The sequence below is a fragment of the Grampus griseus genome (genome assembly GCF_964374135.1).
Source record: "Grampus griseus genome assembly, chromosome: 3".
NCBI lineage: Eukaryota > Metazoa > Chordata > Mammalia > Artiodactyla > Delphinidae > Grampus > Grampus griseus.
This window is the reverse complement of record NC_139019.1, coordinates 51,732,744-51,756,440: the sequence shown is the minus strand read 5'-3', so window position 1 is coordinate 51,756,440 and position 23,697 is coordinate 51,732,744. Positions and strand designations below refer to the sequence as shown.

General features: G+C 34.5%; 1 protein-coding gene across 4 annotated transcripts in view; it reads right to left on the bottom strand.

Annotated features, from left to right (window-relative positions):
* Positions 1-292: 292 nt before the first annotated feature.
* TRAPPC13 (trafficking protein particle complex subunit 13) overlaps positions 293-23,697 on the bottom strand; it is a 36,542-nt gene continuing 13,137 nt past the window's right edge. Inside the window, exons 5-13 of one of the 4 annotated variants that reach the window (XM_082650759.1) lie at positions 17,559-17,686; positions 14,731-14,803; positions 13,610-13,654; positions 10,705-10,722; positions 8,653-8,786; positions 6,738-6,936; positions 5,584-5,684; positions 3,243-3,393; positions 294-3,117 (exon numbers count right to left, since the gene is read on the bottom strand). In XM_082650759.1, coding sequence (XP_082506885.1) covers positions 3,010-3,117; positions 3,243-3,393; positions 5,584-5,684; positions 6,738-6,936; positions 8,653-8,786; positions 10,705-10,722; positions 13,610-13,654; positions 14,731-14,803; positions 17,559-17,686 — 957 coding nt within the window. In that variant the 3' untranslated portion in view covers positions 294-3,009. Of the gene's footprint in view, positions 3,118-3,242; positions 3,394-5,583; positions 5,685-6,737; positions 6,937-8,652; positions 8,787-10,704; positions 10,723-13,609; positions 13,655-14,730; positions 14,804-17,558; positions 17,687-23,697 lie in introns of all 4 variants that reach the window. The other 3 variants (XM_082650760.1, XM_082650761.1, XM_082650762.1) reach the window with 3 other exon arrangements.

Genomic DNA, 23,697 nt, shown 5'->3' with positions numbered 1-23,697 from the left:
ATTAAAGATTTCTCTCTTTTAGGCCAGCAGACACCGAACTGCCTGGGTTCAGGCTACAAGGAAGAGCTACATGAACCTACAGTTCTGGTCAGAGCAGAGCGGGACTTAAATCTAAGCTAAGCCTTCTGAATTAAGTCTCCTATATTGCATCTAAATCAACTTAAATTTTCATGAAGTTAAATTCAGATCCTGGTGTTCAAATGTTACACAGAATAAAGTACTAACTAATCATAGGAAAGTGATGACTGTGAAAAAAAAAAGCAAAGTTGATCCTTAATTAAAAGTTAGTCACTCTTGGGAATTCCCTGGCGGTCCAGTGGTTAAGGCTCAGTGCTTTCACTGCTGAGGGCCCAGGTTCAAATCCCTGGTCAGGGTATTAAGATCCCACAAGCTGTGCGGCACAGCCAAAAAAACCCCCAAAAACACTCTTATCCAGTGTTGAGTAAGAAAAGGTTCCTAGCATAACTATCTTGAGCATATTAAAAATGCTTTCAAATAAGTAAAATTGGTAAGCCTCTAACTGACTAGGAAAATAGAGAAAATATGAATCAACAGTATCAGAAGTGAAAGAGGGGATATCACTGCTGACCCTGTAGACATTAAAAAGATTATTAGAAAATACTATGACCAACTTTACATCCATGTATTTAACAACTTAGATGAAACAGACAAATTCCTTGTAAGATGCAAACTACCAAAGCTCACTGAAGAAATAAAGATATCCTCCAGAAAAGAAAGATACAGGCCCAGTTTCAATGGTGAATTCTACCAAACACTTAATACCAATTCTACACAATCTCTTCCAGAAAACAGAAGAGGAAACACTTCCCAACTCATTTTATTTCACCATTACTTTGATACCAAAATTGAAGACATTATAAGAAAAAACAGTTTAAAACAAATGTTTTGATTTACTAATATCTGTAGTTAAGGTAGCCATTCTTTTTACATGAAGTAATGCGAATTGGTGTATTCCATTTCATCCTTCTAGTTTGTTTCTCTTCTAATATACCATCCATAACAAATTAAACCTAGATAATCTGTCCACTTACCTGGATTTCCATTCTATTCAAGCCATTTTTGCTTTTTAAGTACTTTCATCACTTTGGAATTACTGCATTGCACGCTATTGCAAGAAGGTTTTGTGTAGCTGTATCGTGTTAGCTACTCTTAAAATGCTAAACAGTGCTCCAAAAGTTATTTTGCTTGTCTGAAACAAGAGAGCATTAAAGTAAATCTTTATATACATTCTACTTAGGAATAACTGACTTCCATTAACCACTTTTAATTATAGTAGCTGTAGCTGTTATGATGCTATGTAAAATTTACAATGTCCTTTTTACACAAATGACATTTCCACTTAATGTACCAAATTGTTTAGCTAATTTTTATAACATGGTTTAAACAGATCCTTTCTAAGATGACATTTTCTAACCTTTACTTAAAGAAGGAACATTATGTGTCTAGGTATTGCTTATAAAAGGAGTCTTTGTAATTATAAGTCAAATTATATAGCAGATTCCAAGTGACCACTGTATGTTACTTTTAAAATTTGAAACAGAATGAAACAGAAGGTTCAGTCATGAGAAGATGCTTGAAAAGTTATCGCAGTACCCAGTGCAGTGGCTATAAAGTCTTATTTCATCATTTAATCAATTGTTCTCATTTTGGAGGAAACACAGACTTCAATTTTATACTGCTTGCACTTTATTTTGCACAGACATTTCATTGATTACCTCTCCAATTTAAGGGCAAATCTCATTCTGAATATAGCTTTCATTTTGGACCGAACAGTTTGTCATGGCAATAAATAATTAATGCATTTAAGAAAAAACAACTTTTGTATTTGACTTTATGCACTCTTTACATGTAAGCAATTATATATACATCCTTGAATTTCAACTTAGCAAAATAAGTTTTATTTAACAGTATTAGCTTTTGTTTTCAAAATATTGAAACTTTTATTACATTCATGTTGTAAAGTTGTTTATAGTCTTAACTTTCTCATTGTTTTGTATATGGCATAAGTAAATTAGTGTGATTACATGCAGAGATAGAAAGTTTTGTAATATTAATACATGATGTAGAGTTCAAAAGCAAATATCAGAAGCTGGAAATCCTTTAATCCTTATGAAAATGGCTTATTTTTCAATGGGGAAAAAAAAAACAGGACTTTTTTGGCTTAGAATTAGAAAATTATCAGACTTCTTAGTTAACAGAGTAATCAACAATTTAAGAAATAAAACCAATTCTGATCTGTTAGTAACTGAAACTTAGATGTGTGTGTTTGTATGTACACACAAACACAGATACCAATACGATAATTTTGAAAACAACTAGAAAAACTCATATTGTGTTAGCAAATACAAGATTACAGGAGGACCACCCCGGTTATTTTAAACATTTTTATTGACTGATGGAAAAAACTGGGGTTAACTGAAATACTTCTAAGTAAAATATTGTAAGAATTCTAAAACTTTAAGAAACAACTGTATCTTCTAGATTGAGATCAGCAAACTATGGCCCGCAGACCAAATCTGGCCAGCTGTCTGTTTTTGTAAACGCTGCTGTGCAATTTTTGCCTACTGGCTGCTTTTGCACTATAACAGCAGAGTTGAGCATTTTCAATAGAAACCACATGGACTGCAAGATCTAAAATACGTAGTATCTGGCCCTTTACATGAAAAGTTCACTGACCATTATTCAAGATACCTGCTAGGGACAAATGGCCTCAAATACAGAGCTTTTGGAGAACAAAGTCCAATGGTCATTTAAAATGAAACAAAATAGCATATGTGTGGAAAGTATACAAATGTTCATCTAGACTGTAACTCACAAGATAAAATCAGTAAATGGTTCTTTTCAAAACAAATATTTTAACTGTTTTACAGGAAGAAATTTAAATAATATATACTTATTTTTACTGTTGACTTGATCATTTTACAAAAGTGACAAAAACACAGAAAGTTCTGGGAAACTCAATGACAAGCATAACATTGGAAATTTTCTTCAGCTTTCCACTTTAATGGCCGAAGATACCACGCAGACTTGTGCGATGTCATCATATTCATATGTTCTCTTTAAGAACGTGTCTGTTAGTCTTAAGCCGGAGACACTCTATTGAGAGAAACATATAGACCTAAGTTTTCATTCATTGGTAATGACCAGAGAAAGAATGGATATAATAAATGACTATGGATTAATAGCCCCCAAATACCGAAATTATTGAAAAGAGAGCATACTTGCAGTCCCTGTACTGAAGACAGTAGAGTGAGGGCAAGGCAGAGAGAGGAACTTGGATGGAGCTTTCCAAGCTGTCTTCCTGAAATGCCACACCAGTGGATAGAACTGGTATTGCACATTTCCAAAACGAGATCCATCGTCCTTTCACTGCTGGAGGAATCAGAAAAACAGGAATAAATCTTGTTCCTTTCACAAAGAGGTACTGCAATATTTCTTCCACTATTGTGGGTGAATTTCTTTTCTGGGTGTCCAACAGAAAACCAGGAACAAATGAAAAGCTATCATATTTTTATGTCACTTAAGGTAGAATCAGGAAAATGAAAGGAGATGGTGTCTTCTGGGATTTACAGTGACACTGAGACTAATCTGCCTGTCTGGGTGTAGGCTTTCTGGTTCTGTTATTGAACACTGGCTCCCTGGTGCTGATCTGTTAACAGTTTTGCCATTTCTCTGGAAGACGTCCAGACATCTGTGTCTAATCTTGTTGCTATGCATCCTTCCTATTTCTGTAGGGCACTCTACAGGAAAGAAAAAGATAAACTGAGTCTGGTCCAGTGCTTTTTCTATTTAATCTATGTTCCTTTACCATGCAGATAACATAGAAAATGGCAAGATTTGTAAGTAAAACTATTCAGATGTTCAATTAACACGAAAAGACGACCTCTGCTTATAATTGATACCACCAGTTCAACTTAAACTTAAGCTAAAAAAAAAACTTTTAATGAAAGTATGCACATTGTTTTTAAAACCAAAACCAAAACCAAAAGGCTCATAATGAAAACGGTCTGCTACTCTACCACCATTCATGACTTGCTTTCAACTCTTTAAAGTTATTTTTTTCTCCTTGGAGTTGGCTCCACATTTTAAATATTTAATTTTAAACTCAAACTTGATATTTAGACATGTTGATTTAATGATATTTAGCTTTTATATGTCTCCATCTCCCGCCCCCGCCAAATCTGAAATGTTCACTGTGTGCCACAGACCAGTTTAGGTGCAATGCATGAATTTTCTCGTTACGTTTCACAAAACTCCGGTAAGTGTATGTTGTGTGTATGTGTCTTTGTGTGTTGGGGGAAGTCGAAATCCCATTTTTATAGATGAGGAAACTGAATATCTAAGAAACAAGTGCTTTTTAGAAAACTTACTTGAATTGCCAAAAGGTAAAGTGAATACCCAAATAAACTTCTTTATTACAGCACTTTGTCATTTGGTCAATAACTGATTTGTTATAACTCAAAAATGCAAAACAAACCAAAAATCCAAAAGCACACCCTATATGCACAGGGTCTTTATCCTGTGTGTGTTGTCTACTGAGCTCCTATGATGTGGCAGGCACTGCATTTATAATGCTGGGTAAGACATGATCCCTTTTCTTGAATTATTCACAATTCAGTGAGGAAGAGACTAATGATTATAGCAATATATTAATACCACTAAAAAACTATATTACAATTTGCTATGACAGAGAAAAGGATGATTGTGCACGGGAGGGTCTAGGAAGCTTCACAGGGGAAGTAGGTATTTTTGTAATTCTGAAGGATGAATACTTCTTATCTCCCTAATATAAAGTTGTAAGGGATATAGAATTAAAAAGGATTATACATTTGGACTAAGGATAGGGATTCATCATTGCAATATTATCAAAATGCCCCAATTAATAATACATACCAAGTAGTAATACAAGTAGTAGAAAAGTGATAGGACTGGGATTTAATCCTAGGTTTTTCTGGCTTCAAAGCCCCGTGCTCTTTGCTTCGCAATAGCTAGATTATACTCTATTATCAAAGCCCTGTTTTCCAATCTATGGTTATCCCCTATATTAAATTCATAACCACTTCTAACTTTCTTAATACTTAAGATACAGGTCAGGTATAAGTATGGCTCAGAAAAATCTATCTTATTACAGTAAATCTATAATGTATTATTCCATAAGAAACTGCTAGTTCATGTTTTAGTAATCTGAAGTGTGTAAATGAGGAAAAGAACATGGACTTTGAAGTCAAATACACCTGGTTTCAGATTCTGATCCCATCTTTTCTAGCTCTCTGAGAGTGAATAAGCCACATCCTCTGAATTGGCTTTCTCTTGCAAAGAATGTGAATAATTAATACCTACCTCATAGGTACGGAAACAAAATACAAAAAATGCCTAATACAGGAGGACCTCTAAAATATGTAATATACAGCTACCAGATGAAGAACTTTACAGTATTCAATGTCAACGTCAGAGAAGACTATACGGCAAGAGGAAACTTACAAGGAGGTAGCATATTTAAAAGATTTTAAAATTCTCTCAGGTAAGGAAGAAAGGACATCCATCCACAAATACTGGCATTACCTGCAGTTTGTTATTTTACAAGTAATATGAAAAGGTTCTTCTAGGTTTACAGTATCTGGGATTGCCTCCAAAGACAACCTAACATCTCCATAACCTGGAGCCTAAGAGAAAAAGCAATACAGTTAACATACATCTATTACAAAACCTTTCCATTTTAGTGAGGGTACCACAGTCATTCTAACTTCTTTTGCTGCTACTGCCTACAGCATAGCACTACAGACCCCGACTGTTTTTGTTATAATTACTCCATGTTTAGTAGAGTTAAAATGAATCTCACAGGTAAATAGTAAAGGAATTTCAGGGGGTCTGATCTTAAAGGGATACTTTCCAAAGATACTGTAGCTTATACATACGTAACTCTTCATAGGTAAAACAGGAAAAGGAAGGTCACTGAAATGATCCAAGAAGAAAATGTCTGTTCACAAGACACACTGGCAGGGACAGACAACAGAATCAACATGCCATGGCACGATGATAGCTAATGGCTATATTTAAAAATAGGCCCAGTGATAATCTCTCTCTCTTTTTTTTTCAATTTTTACCTCAAACAGTAAAAGAAAAGTAAATTTTAGAATATATCACAGTAGGTGATATTCAGTATAAACAGATGATTCTGTAGTCTATTCTCACTAGCACAAGAAACAGAAGGCTGGTAGCTTATCCATACTCTCGGAGTAGAAATTAGGTAAAATATCCAACCTATGTTTACAAGATAATTTGAGTGGGACTCACCTGAGTTTCAGATGACCCACATTTTAATTATCTTTAAAAAAGGTATGAACTGAATAGATAAATGTAGTATAAGTCCAAGAGTTCCAAGACATTGCAAGAAAAGAAAACTTTAATATAGTGGAAGTCAGATAACGGTGAGGACAAATTACCACAGGAGGAAACAATTGATATGCAGTTATTTTAATTTGGTAAAGTAAAAAACCATGTATAATGCATAAATTAACATTTGAAAATTTCCCATTCATATCAATACCAATTTTCTACCTAGATATTGGTGAAATTATTAGTCTTTTATTCTCCAGTAATATCAATGTCTTTTATAGTGCTCTGATTTTTAGTGACAGACCTGGGAAAATTTAAGTTGTTCTAACTATCTGCACACCACACACAAAAACCCCCATCAGTGTTTTTTCTAGACTCACCATTCTTTGAAGTTGGCTGGTCTGTAATCTTCCCCTTTCACCTAGATTTGTTTTCCATACTATATCCAACTTTCCAATTACCGTTACTCCCTTAATGATGCCTGCTTTTTCTGCAAACTCCTTCTTGGGTTTTAGGCAGTACAAGTACTGGCGTGTATCCATTGGCTGCAGATATGCTCTTGACCCAAATGTAGTTACACTGTAGGGTGGAGACAGAGATGGAAAAAATTCTCTAGAACCTTTTAGAAGAAAAACCATATCTGTGATTGTTCCTTTGGACAGGAACTGAATGATTTACCATCTAAAGATCCAGAATACAACAGGTCGGTGGTTTCAACACAATGAAAAGGACTTGTACTGAGAGGACTTATTTTTCTTTATTTTTTTCAGTTGATATGGAAAATCTTGAGATTCTTTATAATATAATGCAATATATTACCTGAAGCATTGGATATACATCGACTAACTGAAAAAAAGCAATAGAAATCAGAAACTTAAGTATCCTGTCTCTTCTCTAAAATTATGAAAGCAAATAGTTTAGAATAAAAAGAAACATACCATTCTAAACTAATGATTTTTCAAAATTAATTAAAGATCAGGAAAAGAGTGGAAAATTATTGTTTTCCTCTGTGGGAGTATGAGAGGCTATGAATTTTACTGTAAGACCCATAATAAGTAAAAGTAAATTTTTCATTCTTGATTATTAAAATCAGGTACTTTCTCCAGCTATTACCTTCTTATCCATATTAATATCAACCCTACATTTATTTATTCTTCTTTTTCTAAGTTACCTATAAAGATGTGTATTTCATTTTCATGAAAAATTAAATCATCTATTCCTATCCTCACTCCTTTTGATGTTAAGAGAATACTCCTTAAAACTCACTGCTTACTCTTACCCCTTCTAACTTCTCCATCATTTCTTACAATGCCTCAGTTTTATCATTTGCAGGATAAGGATGAAATGTTCCATATTTATCTCACTGAATTGTTATAAAAATTTAAAAGAATAAGTGCTTCAAGTACAAATGGCCAGGATCTTATTTTCATGTGAAGGGAGGGCTGAACAGGTGGACCATAGATTTTTAGGGCAGTGAAACTTTTATATCCTACAGTCAGGATGGCTACGTGTCACCACATTTGTCAAAACCCACAGAATGCACAACACAAAGAGTGAACCCTAATGTAAACTATGGACTTCAGTTGATAATAAGTATCAGTATTAGTTCATCGATTGTAAAAAATGTGCCACATTGGGGGGCTTCCCTGGGCGCAGGGGTTGAGAGTCCACCTGCTGATGCAGGGGACGCGGGTTTGTGCCGGTCCGGGAAGATCCCACATGCCGCGGAGCGTCTGGGCCTGTGAGCCATGGCAGCTGAGCCTGCGCGTCCGGAGCCTGTGCTCCGCAACGGGAGAGGCCACAACAGTGAGAGGCCCGTGTACCGCAAAAAAAAAAACCCAAAAAACAAAAACCAAACAAAAACAAACTTTCGCAGTGGTTGAGAGTCCGCCTGCCGATGCAGGGGACGCAGGTTCGTGCCCAGGTCTGGGAAGATCCCACATGCCGCGGAGCGTCTGGGCCCGTGAGCCATGGCCGCTGAGCCTGCGCGTCTGGAGCCTGTGCTCCGCAACGGGAGAGGCCACAACAGTGAGAGGCCCGTGTACCGCAAAAAAAGGAAAAAAAAAAAAAAAAGTGCCACATTAAACAAGATGTAAATAACAGGGGATCCTGTAAGTGGGGAGGAGGGCATGTGGGAATGCTGTGCTTTCTGGTCAATTTTTCTGTGAATTTAAAACTTCTCTAATAAAATAATGTCTATCCCTTAAAAAAAATTTTAAACCACCCAAGAGTAACAATGTTAGAAAAGTTCATATCTTTCAAAATAAAAGCAAACACTTCATAATCCATATTTACCATTCTCCAGCTTGGTTGACTGAATTTAATTCTGCTACATTGTACATTATAGATGGCTCCAATGAAACTTTCTCCATAAACATGGGTGAGGTTGTAATGTTCTGAATCTGGGCTTCAAGAAATACTTCATCAGTCTGAAAATATGAAAGAAAAATCCACCAAAGTATGCTGGTGTTTAAAGTACTCTACCACCACAACAATATCTGATTTATATGAAGAAAAAACATTAACCACAAATGTGATTAGTTCATGCCTGCAAATCAAAGTTATCATAATTAATGCAAGAAAAGAAATTGTCCTCCTAACATAATTCACAGGGGCAAAGTCAAGTGTTAGTCAACTGGTAAGTTGTCAAACAATGGATGGGGGATAACTATAATATCTTTTGTATTGATATCCAAAAACGCTTAACTGGAATTTCATTTACATATATAAATATATATATAAATTTTCTAGTAAGTCATTAAAATGTGAAAATGCAATTTAGTATAATGAATTTACCTGTGCACCTATCATTTCAGAGATGTGTTAAGATAATTAGGTCTTTGTTATAATATTCCAGCATAATTTATTAATTTCAATTTTCATGTTACTTCAATTTAGATAGTACAGCAAATAATCTATTTTATAATCTTATAAGAATTTAACTTTTTAATTAAAGCATTTTTTAAGTAGTCATTAGTGATTTCTTGGTTCATTGAAAATGTATATTTAGAGCAAAAATATATGTAAATTATACTTGAAATCTTTAAGTTTTTAAATCAAACAAAAGGTATTTTGTGGTCTTAGTGAGTTAGTGAAAACTGGTGCTATACAGCAGTATTTCAGTCAATGGGTAACTTACATATGTACTTTTACATAATATTTTAAATTCCCTAATTATTTACATTAAACATTCTTCTTTTTATGCTATTTGGTTATTTTGGGGGGTATATATTGGAGGATAACAGAAAACTTGGCTCATTTTTGATAAAAACCTATACATAAAATGGTATACTAAGGATATTCTAGAATTATTTTATTCAGAAGTTTCATAGTAATATATATACAGAAATAAAGTAAACTATGACCAAAAATTTTTGGCACTTATGAGCTTTTTTAACACTAAATCCAGGAAAGTAGAAATCATTTGCAAAAATATAATGATGAAGTTATAATTTAATGTATTATTATCTAAAACAAAACAGATTCTTTAGTCCTTGGCACATGTGCTCTAATGAAAATAGAAATACGATTTATCAGTTTAAAAGTAGTACACATTCAAAGGCATTATTCTGTTACTTTTTCTCAAAAAAAAAATATCCCATCGATCCATTGCTTTCAAAAAAAAACCATAGACCCACATTTCAAATTTAAAAATGCAATTTCTGTATAAGTTTAGAAGAGCTTAGATAAAATGAAAGAAAAACAAGCTGCATAATGGAAAATTAAGCTAGTTTGAACAGTTAGCATGAAATAACTTGACATTTAAAAAATTAAGATAAGAATTCAGTGCTAAGGCAGTTGATGTTTTTATCATGTATATATTGTGTTATAAGCAAATGCTGCTTATATTAAATAGAAATTTGAAAATATGATTTTAGTCAACGTGGGAAAATTTAATTTTCTTCTGTTTACTGTTGTCAAAGGGCCATCTTTACCTGACCCAGACTTAAAACTAAAACCACTGCTCATTTGAAGATGAATTTCAACTACACAGTTTACTCAAAGAATTGAAGTATAGTAGGATATTTTATATTAAGAGGTTGAAAATCTCGAGGCTATTTTAAACAAGGTTAACATGGCTCTTTTTAAAAATAGCTACAGGAAACACACTAAAAATAAGAATATAATTGTTTCAATATGCCAATTTAATCTTTGATGTATTTTTCCCCATAGCATAAGATGATCAATATAAAACGTACAAATTATATACATATTTTTGAAGTCACTAAGTATATCCACAACTAACTTTGTTTTTCCACTATGTTTTGTAAAGAGAGATTAATTAGGCAGAGTCAAAAAGTGGTAAGTAAGAAAAGCATATAAATTTATAATAAAAAATCAAATTACCACAGAACTGAGGTCACTCTAATGGAAAAATAAAAAAGAAAAATTAGAAAAATCAGATTAAATGTTAAAGAAAAAGAATAACTTTAAAATAAAATGCATTTCTGCATTTTTTTTAATTTACTAAACAAGACAGCATTAGTAAAACAAGGAAGTAAACAGAAAGTAATACAAAGAAATATGACAAATCATTCTTCTAAAAAGGTGAAACTGCTAAGGTTAAATGAACAGAGAAGAACACTATAGGTGAATACTTAAACAGGAGCAAATATTCAAGGGCATATCTTGGGGGAGAGAGGTATATTCCATGCCTTTCTAGTTCTATAAATTCTTTACTCACTTTGTAACTTCTTCATAGATTACTTAGGTTGGGTATATACTATCTGTCACATTCAGAATAGATATACGCTGTATAGCTTTTCTTAAATTTATCTAATAATGGAATCATTTTTTCAAGGAGGATCTTGGGTGATTACAGTTCCACTGATCACACTTCAGGGAATGCTGGGCTAGACCACTTCAGACAACTGAGAGTTAACAGATTTCACAGTTTGTCTTTTTTTCACATATATATTGCTAAAGCTACTTATTTACCAAGGGCCATCTCAAATGTCAGCTCTTTCATCAAACACATAGCTGGAAATCTTTTTCACCTATGTTCCCAGAGAATAAGTACACTTATGATCGGGGTGGGCGGGGATGCTTACACTGTATTTATGTCATGTCAGTCTCCTTCACTAGATCTAAGTACCGTGAGGACTGGGAAGATGTTCAGTTTATATTTATTTCTCTTCAGTACCTGGCATGGAGCTGTGACCAAAGGTTTGACACCTAGCTTCTAATGTCACCAATTTTTTTTTTTTTTACAAGGCTTTCTTATATTAGAAGACTACAACAAAGTTTCTTACAAAACTTGTTTTCCTTTAGGTGATTCACACAGTATTAGAATTTTTAGAAGCAGCATAAAAAACATGTTTGAGACAAATGTGGGGCTAATAACAGTTGTTGTGTAAGGACTATGGCATAGTGTAATAAAAATAAACTACTGATATCAGTGTGGTTAACTAACTCCTACAATTTACCTGAATTTCCTAGATGGAGTCCATAGAATCTGCTTCATGTTACAGGCAGAACAGTATCTGTTTGCCTAATAGGTAATACCAAATATCTTAGAGAGATCCTAAATGCTATTTGTTCACTCCTCATTTTTAAAAAAATGTCTATTTTCAAAAGTTCAGAATTTTACTAAAATTTTTTAGCTGAAGTTTGTTGGCAAAGTTTAGACTAAAAATTATGTCTATACTTAATGTTAACTGAAAAAGCAAACAAAATTGTTACTATGATTATAAAAACAGAATATTATATATAAATGAGTAAAGACTGAAAGAGAACATGGGTTAATGAAGAACCAATTACTTTTTAGTGTGGTGGACTTTGGGTTTTTTCCTTTCTTTTGGGGGAGTATATTACTTTTATGTTATTTATGGAATAACTAGCAATTTAAAAAACAACTTGCAACTCACTCTGAATATTGGTGTGATAAAACTACTTGACAAGTATCTTAATGTACCACCATACTTCAACAAAGAAAACCTGAAATAGTTTAATATGTGCCTTCCTATATGTGCCTTTAAACATCTAGTTATCTCCTTGATGAGACCGTATCCTTGCATCAAATACGTATACTCTTCACTACATACTGTATGTTCCACTTGTATTTCCAACTCGGCTTGGAATGCCTTCACTGCTCTGACACTTAGACGTTTCTAACACCTATTCCTTCTAGACACTGATGCAGTTCTCTTCCTTTTCCATGAAGCTTCTTTAGACTACTCCAAAATCTCATCCCCTGAGTTCCTGTAGCACATCTTTTTGCGCCATGCTCTTTAATCTCACTATATACTATACTAGTTACTTTTGTTATTTTATGCACTTTTTTCGTTTCTCCTAATAGGTTTTTACTTTAAGGTTAGGTTCCTTATCTTAGATGTCTTAGCATGCCCAGCTGTAGTACAAACTTTATAGTGAATAAAAATTCAGATGCTGATGGTAAAAATATGTATCAAATTTGACATGTGACTACAAATTTCTGATCACCTGGTTTTGGAGTAATAGACAAAATTTTCATTCAAAATACTGCATTTGAATATCTTTGAGTTTATCACTGTGATATGAAACACATGATTTTGGGGGAGTAAAAGGCCCATTAGGAAATCTGTTTTTTCTGGACCTCTAGATACCAGGATAAAATAGAACTGTAAAAGAAATCCAAGCCATAAAACCTTTTCCTTATGGAAAATTCTATTTTATCTCTTTTGTTAGAAAAGAAGATAATCTTCTATTCTAAAAGTTACTTCTTTCTATAGTTTTGCCAAATTTGTTTCTCCCAAGGAGCATTTCAAACCATTCACTAAACTTAGCAACCTAACTCTGGCTGGCACACTGACTTCTCAGGACAAAGAATTTAATGTACTGAGCTCTACTTAATATTTTTCTAGGTGAATATTAAATCTTCTTTGCAGGGTTGGATCTACCACTTCAATTTTTGTAATATCACAACCACATTTATAAAATATTTAACAGATTGCTAATGTTTTTAGACGGTAACAACAACTATTAAATGGAAGCACAGGGCAATCATTTAATGAAAGACGGTGAAAGCCTCACAAAATTAATGAGAATAAAAATCAAGGCATATTGATTTCATGTCAGTTGAAAACAGCAGACTAAAAGAGATCTGCAGTGAAATTATTCACTTTCAATTGAACTTTATGCTCATTTTTCACAAGTAATTCACAGTCATATCAGCAATTTACTCTGATATGAAAAGAAATGTAATACATGAGAATTTTAGTCAAATAAGATCTTAATGTTGAACCTGAAATCCCATTAAGTGCTCAACACTTACCTCTGCATTGTAAAATTTGGTTTTCACATCCAATGGTTTGAGAACCTAGTTGAATAAAGCATATCAGTCAAAGGAGATTATTATCATTTGACCATTTATTTTGTTTATCTGTTTTAAACCATAGAGCTTAAATTTGTCAAAGGCATTTTCCAATTTTAATTGTAATAGACTTTTCTAATGGGTATGCAGTACTCTTGTAAAAACAAAAACAATCCCAAATGCATTTTTAAAAAAGCCACCGTAAGTTCTTGACTGGGTAATAGTTACGTAAGTTATATGGACTTGTACTTCATAATAGTTTGTTAAACTGAACACATATATTTTTGTGTATTTCTCTATATATATTTCACAAAGCATGTTTATCAAAATAAGCAATCAAACCTTTTATTTTCTTTTAAAAGACATGCAAAATCTTAAACAGATGAGTGATAACAAAAGCAATAGAAAAATAAAAATTTTTCTTCCTATTGCTGGTACTTTTTCTTCCACTTACAAACAGAGGAATGAAAAATATATATAGTGTCATATCTAGATCTACATAACTGTATATGGTCATCTCATTTCCCTATCTACACACATACATGTGTTAAAACAGTGGTTTTTAACTATTTTTGATTATGGACTTCGAAAATTGTGTATAAATAAAAAATTCTAACTACAATTTCAGTGACTCATGAAGTCTCTGAAGGAAGCTTGGTCCACTTAGCCCAAGGCAATAATCTCTCATTTAAATATTTCTTTAGAAATCTGATATTATTTACACTTATTTTGTCTGGACTTTACACTCATTTTATCCATCTTCTAGATTCTTTTGTGTTTTGTCAAGGCATGAAAATACAACAAATTGTTTTCTGGATAAAACATTACATTTCCAATGATAATTTCTCTTTTATTTAACTTACTTTAGTCCAACTTTAGATTGCTAGTAACCACAATGATAATTTCTCTGCTTTTATTTAACTTACTTTAGGCCAACTTTAGATTGCTAGTAATAAGACAAATCAAAAAATATTAAGCTATTTGCTTTATTTGGAGCTTGTTTTTACTGCAGATAAATAGTAGTAATCTCCTAGGGGAAAAAAGGGCATCTAAACACTATTTACCACTGTCGTATTCAATACCTGAAATTTGAAGAATTTTCTAAAATACATTTTTTCTCCACCCTGAGTTGTATAACTCACTGCACACACCAAGCTGAAACAGAAAGATGTTTTAATGATTTTGAATCACTATCAATTTTGTTTTTTAATAGTTAATCTACTAACCTTCAATTCTACCAACAAATTTGGAAAATATTTATACTATGACACGAAAGTGTAGCCAAATGAGCCTAGAGCAGGAAAAAAATAGTTCCAGTAGATATGGATATAATTCCATGAACAAGAAAGCTGATTAGTAAAATAAGATATACCATTTTTAAGGCAGGAAGTCAGAAACTTTTTTCTTCAGAAAGTAAAGCATAAGCCAAAATAAATCACAGGATAACTAAATAGTTGAATGTAAAAAGTTAAGTTCATATAAACTAGAAGAAAATACAAATTTAAAAAAAAGTCCAGGATGAAGAAAGACTTTTTAATATAAATGCAATGGAAAGGAAAAGACTTTCACAAATTTAGAAATTGGATAAATCAAAAACACTAAAACAAAATTTTAAGAAGGACAACAAACTGGGAAAAAATGCTTCTAACAATATGAAGAGAAATTTTTATAAGCAAAACAATATCTCATTCAAAATAGAAGAAAAGGATATACACATAAATTGTAGTACCATAATCGACTAACAAAAATGTGGAAATGTTCAGCCTCACAAGTAGTCAAAGAAACAAATTAAAATAATGAAATAAGATTTTTCCTTATCTTAGGATTTGGCAAAAATTCTTTCCAAGAAATATCAGGGTTGGTGAGAGTTTAGAGAAACTGACTCTTTATACTGTTGGTGGTTATGAGAAATTTAGAAAAGAATCCTTCAGGGGCTTCCCTGGTGGCGCAGCGGTTAAGAGTCTGCCTGCTGATGCAGGGGACGCGGGTTCGTGCCCCGGTCCGGGAAGATCCCACATGCTGCAGAGCAGCTGGGCCCATGAGCCATGGTCGCTGAGCCTGCGCGTCCAGAGCCTGTTGCTCCGCAACGGGAGAGGCCACAACAGTGAGAGGCCCGCGTACCACAAATAAAAAAAAAATAAAAGAATGTTTTCAAAGAATACTGACTAAACTGGGTTCCTGGTGTATTAACAAAGATAAAACCATGCATAACATGATCAAAATTCTATAAAATATTATTTAAGTTACTTATACACATCTGTTTTATATATATATGCACATAAAGGATTGAAATATACCAGTATTATAATAGTGGCTATACTAGGTGGTGACATTACAGGTAATTTAATTTCTACTTTATATTTGTACCTAGTACTAAACTAGGTGCTAGGTATTTAGAGTTCATCAAAACTCAATACCTGCTCTCCAAGTGCTCACAGTTGGAAGCAGTGTAGCAAGGCACAGGTTATGAAGTTAGATTTAGATTTGAGTTCTATGCCATTATGTGCTAGCTATTAAATTCTCTAAGAGTCTCATTTTCTGTAAAATGGGGATTTTACACATTTAATATCATTTCAATAAAAACAATTTCAACAAATATTGACCATTATTCTCGCTAAATCCCAGGGATGCAGGTGACTTTGTGGAACTCATACTTTAATGGGAACGGCAGGCACTCAGTAAGTAATGTCAAGCATAAAAGACATAGAAAAAAATGACAAGTTGTGGATGCTATAAAATAGACAAGAAGGGGGATTTTATCTAGTCTAGGAGGTCAAAAAGTCTCTTTGAGAAAGTCATGATGAATCTGAGATATGACAAAGTAGAAGAAAACTAAACAAAATGACACAGGCATTCCTTTGTAAGGGAAGGATACATTTCAAGTCACAGAGCAGTTCAGAGGTAAAAGAACTGCAGAGTAGAGAGGGAGGGAGGGAAGCATGATGAAAGGTGAGAACTAGAGTACGTAGTTGGTAAGGATTAGTTGTGGAGAGCTCTGCAAAACCTATACAGTTAGAATTTCCTAAGGGTAGTAGGAGATCACTGAAGTGTTAAGTGACTTATCTGAGATCACATAATTAAACAAATAATCAAGGTAAAATCTGAACTCCAGAAAATCTGACTCAAACCTCATACCAACCACAGAATATATATTAAAAAGTGCCTACAACAGAGCTTGTCACCAAAATTAATTAAATAATAGATAATATTACATAATTCTTTAAGACAAAGAAGAGAAGCAAAAATGGTGACGTTAAGTGGAGATGAAGAGAGGCTACTGAGAGATAGTTAACAAGAACTAACAGGACTTTGTGAATCAACTGGATATGGGAGTGGTAAGGCAGATAGAGAAGTCTAAAATTACTTTAGATGGCTGAAATTTTCATATTTGCCTCTCAGACAAAGAAAAATACAGCATTCACATTCAAATACATACACAGGCCAGGAATACAGAATTCGAGTTTTTTTTTCCTCATACCTTTACTTTGGTTCTCTGTTTTTGAACTCTCAGGGTAGAGTATATTTATACAGTTAAATACAGAACTGAAAAATTGTGAATTTAAAAATAAATGTTATTAACATCAGTTAGCATTTCAAAAGAATAAATGTACTTTTAGAGTGCTACCTGGGTTTTAAAGGTTTGCATGGATTTTTATTTTTAAATAAGATTGTAGATGCAAAAATGAAACTAGAGATAAGTGAAGATAAATTAAGATATTTTTTCCTTTCAAAAATAAACATTTTGTTTAAAGTTTGTTTCTGGCAAGCATGTAAACATGGTACATAAAATTCCTTCTGAAGTAGGTTCTTAGGCTTAGTAACAAGTGGAATAAGTGGAAATAAAGCAAAAATTTCAAATAAAGGCATATATAAGTAAAAGCCTCTGAGATCTAGTAAAATTAATTCTTACATGTGTGTTCCAATCTCCTTTACTTCATGGTGTATGACATCATCTATACAACAATCGGGTTTAAGTTCAGCCACTGCAGCATTGGAGGCTGAGAGATTTAAACGCTGAGAACTTGTCTGAAGATCAGCCTTGAAAGAGAGAATAAAATCCAAGTGAGACTGGTTACCTACAGGGTGTGGATAAGTATGGGTGGAAAGAATAGGGGAACAAGAACAAGAAAGTAGGGATGAAGAGGGAGCAACATGTCTCTGTGTACATCTTTTTGTATAGCTCTGATGCTCAGGAACAGGGTAATGGTTCACACACACACACACACACACACCCCTAAAAATAAATACTGATAAAATCAGCTATAAAGTAGGGGGAATCCAAAATGTAATACAAACAGTACCACATGAACCTAATTGTATTACAAATGAACACAACCATACTGGGAGGAGGAAACAGAAAAAAGGAACTAACTTAAGTTTGGCAAACAAAAGCTAAAAATGAAAAGAGCGGCACACAAATGTTTTACTCTAGCTAGCCCATTTGCTGTTTTGCAGGGGTATGGATTAGCAGTTCTGAAACTTCTACATGTATACTAGGACAAAACAAAATATATATATATTATGGATAACAAGAGACAAGTTTCTTACCTTTGGAGAAAAAAAGGTACAGATAAGGAAAGAGAGAAGCCTGCAATGAAACCTTTGGTGCTGGACTGGAATTTGGGGCATCAGTATGAACATACGGTTTTGAAATTTATACATATACAGATGGATATTACAAAAACATATATAGATGTGTACATGTGTTAGTATATAACACTAAAAGGTAAAAGGTAAATAATCATTCAAAACAGTATTAGATGTCAGAGACCAGCTGATTTGTAGAACTAGAGATCAGCATTAAAGTCATCAACTAAGAAAGGACCATTTTCTCTCTTGCCCCTACCAAGTTACTTTCTAACATATTCCCTCCCTTATTCCTTTTGAACACTGATCATTTTCTCTAATTCTCTTAAATGGCATCCTCCTTTAAGCTCAGCTACTTTCTATCACATTCAATTTTAACTTTCTTTGTAACATTTATTATGATCTATAATTACCTTATTTATGATTTTGTTTACCTGTTTCCTTCTGTCTCCCCTACCAAAGATGTAAGGTCTGTTGAGGCAGGAACCGCTTGCCTTCTCTTGTTCACCACTATAACATGGTGCCTGGCACACAGTAGGCAATTAATAAATGTTTGTTGCATACTGAATGAAGTTATGATAAAACTTCAAGGCAAATGTCAAGACAAATTCAGAGAAAGCAAAGATCACATTAAGTCATGGGGATTAGGGGAGGTTTTGTCCATAAGAGTGCAGATTTTTTAGAAGCTTTTTGTTTTTTTTTTAAATCAGTTAACAGGTTTTCTGCAGTTAATTCTAACCTAACATTCTTAATGCAGCACTTCCAAGTGGAATATTTATTAGTGCTGTCTTTTTTTTTATTATATTCAGATATTAAACAGTAGTAGCTCACATTTATTGGGCACCTACTATGTGCAAGGCCCTGTTCTAAGCACATTACTCATTTAATGCCCACAATGCTGAAGTAGGTCATTATACTGTCCCTAATTTACAGACAAACCAAGGCACATAGAAGGAACAACTCCCCTTAGGTTATACAACTAATAAGTAATGAAGCTGAAATTCAAAATTCTTTAACAAACATTTCAGAAATTAGAGAAGAGGGGGAAAAGAAACAGTCAAATCCATGGGCTTTCTGTCCAATGTGTTTTCCTAAGTATCATTTTTTAAACATTAATCATAACTACAGCATGTATTATATATGGCTGAACACTTTTACTTTTCTCCTTTTTCATCTTATAAACACTGCTGCACTTAACATTCATTTCCTAATTACCTATGAGGGCTTTCCCAGGAGCTGGAGATACACCAGTGAACAACAGACCAAAATCCCTGCCCCTAGGGAATTTAAATGTTTGGGGAAAATAATATAGAGTAAAGGAGGAATGGAGGGCTGGCTTGAGGTAAGGGAATACAATTTAAATTACAGGGTTGGCTTCACGCTACAAATTGGTTTTTGGATGAGCAGGATTTAAAAAGGGAGAGAGGAAAGGGGAAATGGAGAATCATTTTAAGTAAGTTAAAAAAAGCAAAACACCTTAAGTGTGTAAAAGCTCAAGATCAGGAAAGAGTTCGGTATAATTAAGGAATTCATGTTAAAAAATAAGAAAAAAGCATTTAAAAACATCTAGACTAAACTTCAAACGAATAGAGGCCTTGTCTCTTTTGTTTCTTGCTATAACCCCAGTATCTAGAATTGTGCCTGGAATATATACTCGTTGAATGAATGAGCAAATGCCTATTACTCACCATTGGTTCTCAAAGTATGGTTCCCAGACTAACAGAATCAGCATCACCTGAGAACATGTTAGAAATGTAAATTCTGGGAATTCCCTGGTGGTCCAGTGGTTAGGACTTTGCGCTTCCACTGTCAGGGGCGTGGGTTTGATCCCCGGTTGGGGAACTAAGCTCCCACAAGCCCCGTGGTGTGGCCAAAGAAAAAGGTAAATTCTTGGGCACCATTTCAGATTGATTAAATCAGAAACACTGGAAGTGAGGCTCAGCAATCAGTGTTTTAAAAAGTCCTCCAGATGATTTTAATACCTTCTAAAGTTTAAGAACCAATAGTACAGGGACTTCCCTGGTGGTATCGTGGTTAAGAATCCATCTTGTAGTGCAGGGGATGCCAGTTTGATCCCTGGTCGGGGAATTAAGATCCCACATGCTGCGGGGTTACTGAGCCTGCGTGCCACAACTACAGAGCCTGTGCACTCTGGAGCCCATGCAACGTAACTAGAGAGAAGGCTGCAAGCTGCAACTAAGACCTGATGCAGCCAAAAATAAATAAATAAAATAAAAATAAACCACCAATGGTACAGATCATTAAAGTTATTTATTTATTTTATTATTTTTTTTGCGGTACGCGGGCCTCTCACTGTTGTGGCCTCTCCCGTTGCGGAGCACAGGCTCCGGACGCGCAGGCTCAGCAGCCATGGCTCACGGGCCTAGCCGCTCCGCGGCATGTGGGATCTTCCCAGACCGGGGCACGAACCCGTGTCCCCTGCATCGGCAGGCGGACTCTCAACCACTGCGCCACCAGGGAAGCCCTGAAGTTATTTTTTTTAAAATAAATTTATTTACTTATTTATTTTTGGCTGCGTTGGGTCTTTGTTGTGCGTGGGCTTTCTCTAGTTGCGGCGAGCGGGGGCTACTCTTCGTTGTGGTGCACGGGCTACTCATTGCGGTGGCTTCTCTTGTTGCGGAGCACGGGATCTAGGCGCGTGGGCTTCAGTAGTTGTGGCACACGGGCTCAGTAGTTGTGGCTCGCGGACTTCGTTGCTCCCCAGCATGTGGGATCTTCCCAGACCAGAGCTCGAACCTGTGTCCCCTGAATTGGCAGGTGGACTCCCAACCACTGCACCACCAGGGAAGTCCCTACTATTTTTTTATTTATAGTACACTACGCTGTCTTTTGTTTATAGAACACTTCATTTTTTGGTAGCATGCTAAGGTTTTCAGACTTACTGCTGAAAACTATTTTTCAGTTAAAAAACAAACAAAAAACCCCCTAGTGGTTTCCAGTTAAACATGACAGATTATATAGCATTTTTATTCTCAAAAACAACACTAAGATGTCAGTAAAGGAATTAAAAGAGTACAGATTCATAATCTCTTTTCCACATTCCAAAATTCCAAGAGCTATAAAAAATTAAATTTTTGAGAGCAGAATTCTGAGTAGCTGAAGTAATGGCAGTAGAGTAACTGAATCTCCTGAGTCATCCTCAAATAAATAAATAAAATTTAAAAACTATATAAACTCAGTGTTAGTACAGCTAGAGAGCAGCAAATGTCTAAACTTCAAATTTCTGCAAGCTATTTCTCATGCTCTCGTCATAAGCCTTTGCAAAGAACAAGAGAAGTTCATGAAAAATTGAGCTTAAGAGAGAAAAGGAAGGTAGAGACAGGCCTAAGAATGATGAAAAGTACTGCCAGGAAGACAAAGTCTATCCTAAGTGTCAAAATACTGAGAAAGTGCATTACTGGAAGATGAGAGCACAGCCTACAGGAGATATAACAGTATGTTTAATGGTGAAGAGGCAATTCTGGCAAGATAACAATTCAGGGGAAGAAGAGAGTTAAAAAGGAGAAGAACCTTCTGGACACTGTCAGTGAAGAGAAAATGAAGCAGGAGGAGAAAATTGAGGATGCTGTCACTCAAAAGAAAGAGAAAAACTGAGGAACACTCAACCCTTTCTTCTTCCACCACCCTCCCAAAAGCCACCCGATAAAGAAACAACACTTTGCTTGCAAGGCTCTAATAGAGTATTCTTGAACTAAGAATATCAAAGCACCCCAAACTGCATTTCACAGAATGCAAAGCTAGCAAGAGTCTTAATCCATACAAAAATACTATTAAAAAAGACCACACAATGATAATTTAAACAATTCACTGATCCAAACTGCCACCCAAAACCAATAGTGAAACAGAAGAAAACTGCAACACAATATTCAAAGTGAATTAAATACCCTCAAAAAAACATATGGAGATAATTATAAAGCATCCAAGGAAATATAGATTTGAATGAAAATTTACTATGGAAAACTAAAGAAAAGCAGGCAAAGAAGAGCCAATTTGTATGTAATTGGAGTTTGTAAAATGATAAACAAAATGCTAGTTCTTAGTTAAGAGTAAGAAGACTCTTGGTGGGCACTGTACTGCTCAATAAACATTAGCTATCTCTGTTATTATGCCAAACACCACTGCCTTTTTAGAAATTAAAACTGAGCAGAGCCCACAGAAATATAATCACATATTTTATAAGAAATACACTATGGTAATATTTGTTCTTTTTAACATTGACTTAAATTACACACATTTGCTGATTTATTCATCTTACAAAAATAAATTCAACATTTACTGAATGCGAACTGTATGACAGGAAAAAAGTATACATTCTCGAAGTTCTGAAAGTCAGTCCTTTTCATAATCAAATGCAGAGGTCAGCAGACTTTTTCTTTAAAAGGTCAGATAGCAAATATTTTAGACTTTGCAGGTCATACAGTTTGTTGCAACTACACAATTCTGATGTTGTAGCTTGAAATCTGCCACAGATACTACACAAACGGATGAGTGTGACTATATGTCAATAAAATTTTACTTACGGACTGAAATTTGAATTTTATATAATTTTCACATCACAAAATAAGCTTTTGTTTCTTTTCAATCATTTAAAAATGTAAAACCTTTCTTCGCTCATTCTTAGCATAGCTTCATACTGTCTTGCAAAAACAGGCAATGGATCAAATTTGGCCTGCACGCTGTAGTTTGCCGACTCCTGATCTAATGAAAGGCAGAAACCCTAACCATAGAGTGACAAACACATGTACATGTATGCAAAAATTTGCATCCAGTTTCTGGAAGTTGGGTCATATACGGAACTTGGAATATTTTCTCTCTGAGACCCTTTTCAATTCTCGTACTTGCTAATCATTTTTCAATCTCATTCAAACTGGACTTCCCTTTCCCTTCCATAGGCGATGCTCTAGTGACCTAAATTCACCACTGGAAGACAGCTTTGACCACTTCTCAACAACATACGATGAATTTTTCCTTTTTTTTATGCCCTTTCTTTTCGGGAATAAATTTCCAGTTGTTTAACTGAGCTAGCATATTCTCTCTCTTGATTTCTCAAAACTGCAAGAATATTCTAATTGGCCCATTTCCTACAAACCATCCCATACAATGCTTTCATGACAGTCTTCCAACATAGCCTGAATACCTCTGCTCAAAAGTCTCCACTGACTGCACACTGTCTTAAAATAACCTTAGCCTTAGTCTTGCTTTTAAGATGCTCCACTGTATGGCTACTACATATCTCTACAACCTTACCTACTCTTACTAAGTGAATTCTGCTCACTGCTACAAGAACACATTACGTATTCCTATGTCTCTGCTTCCGATTACCATGTCCCTCTTTGTCTTTTCTTCTAAATCCTGCCATTCTTTTGAGATCCTCTTGTGCTCCCTCTCCTGTCAATAAGCCTTCATGAATGATGCAATCCCCAGTGATCTTTCCTCCTCTT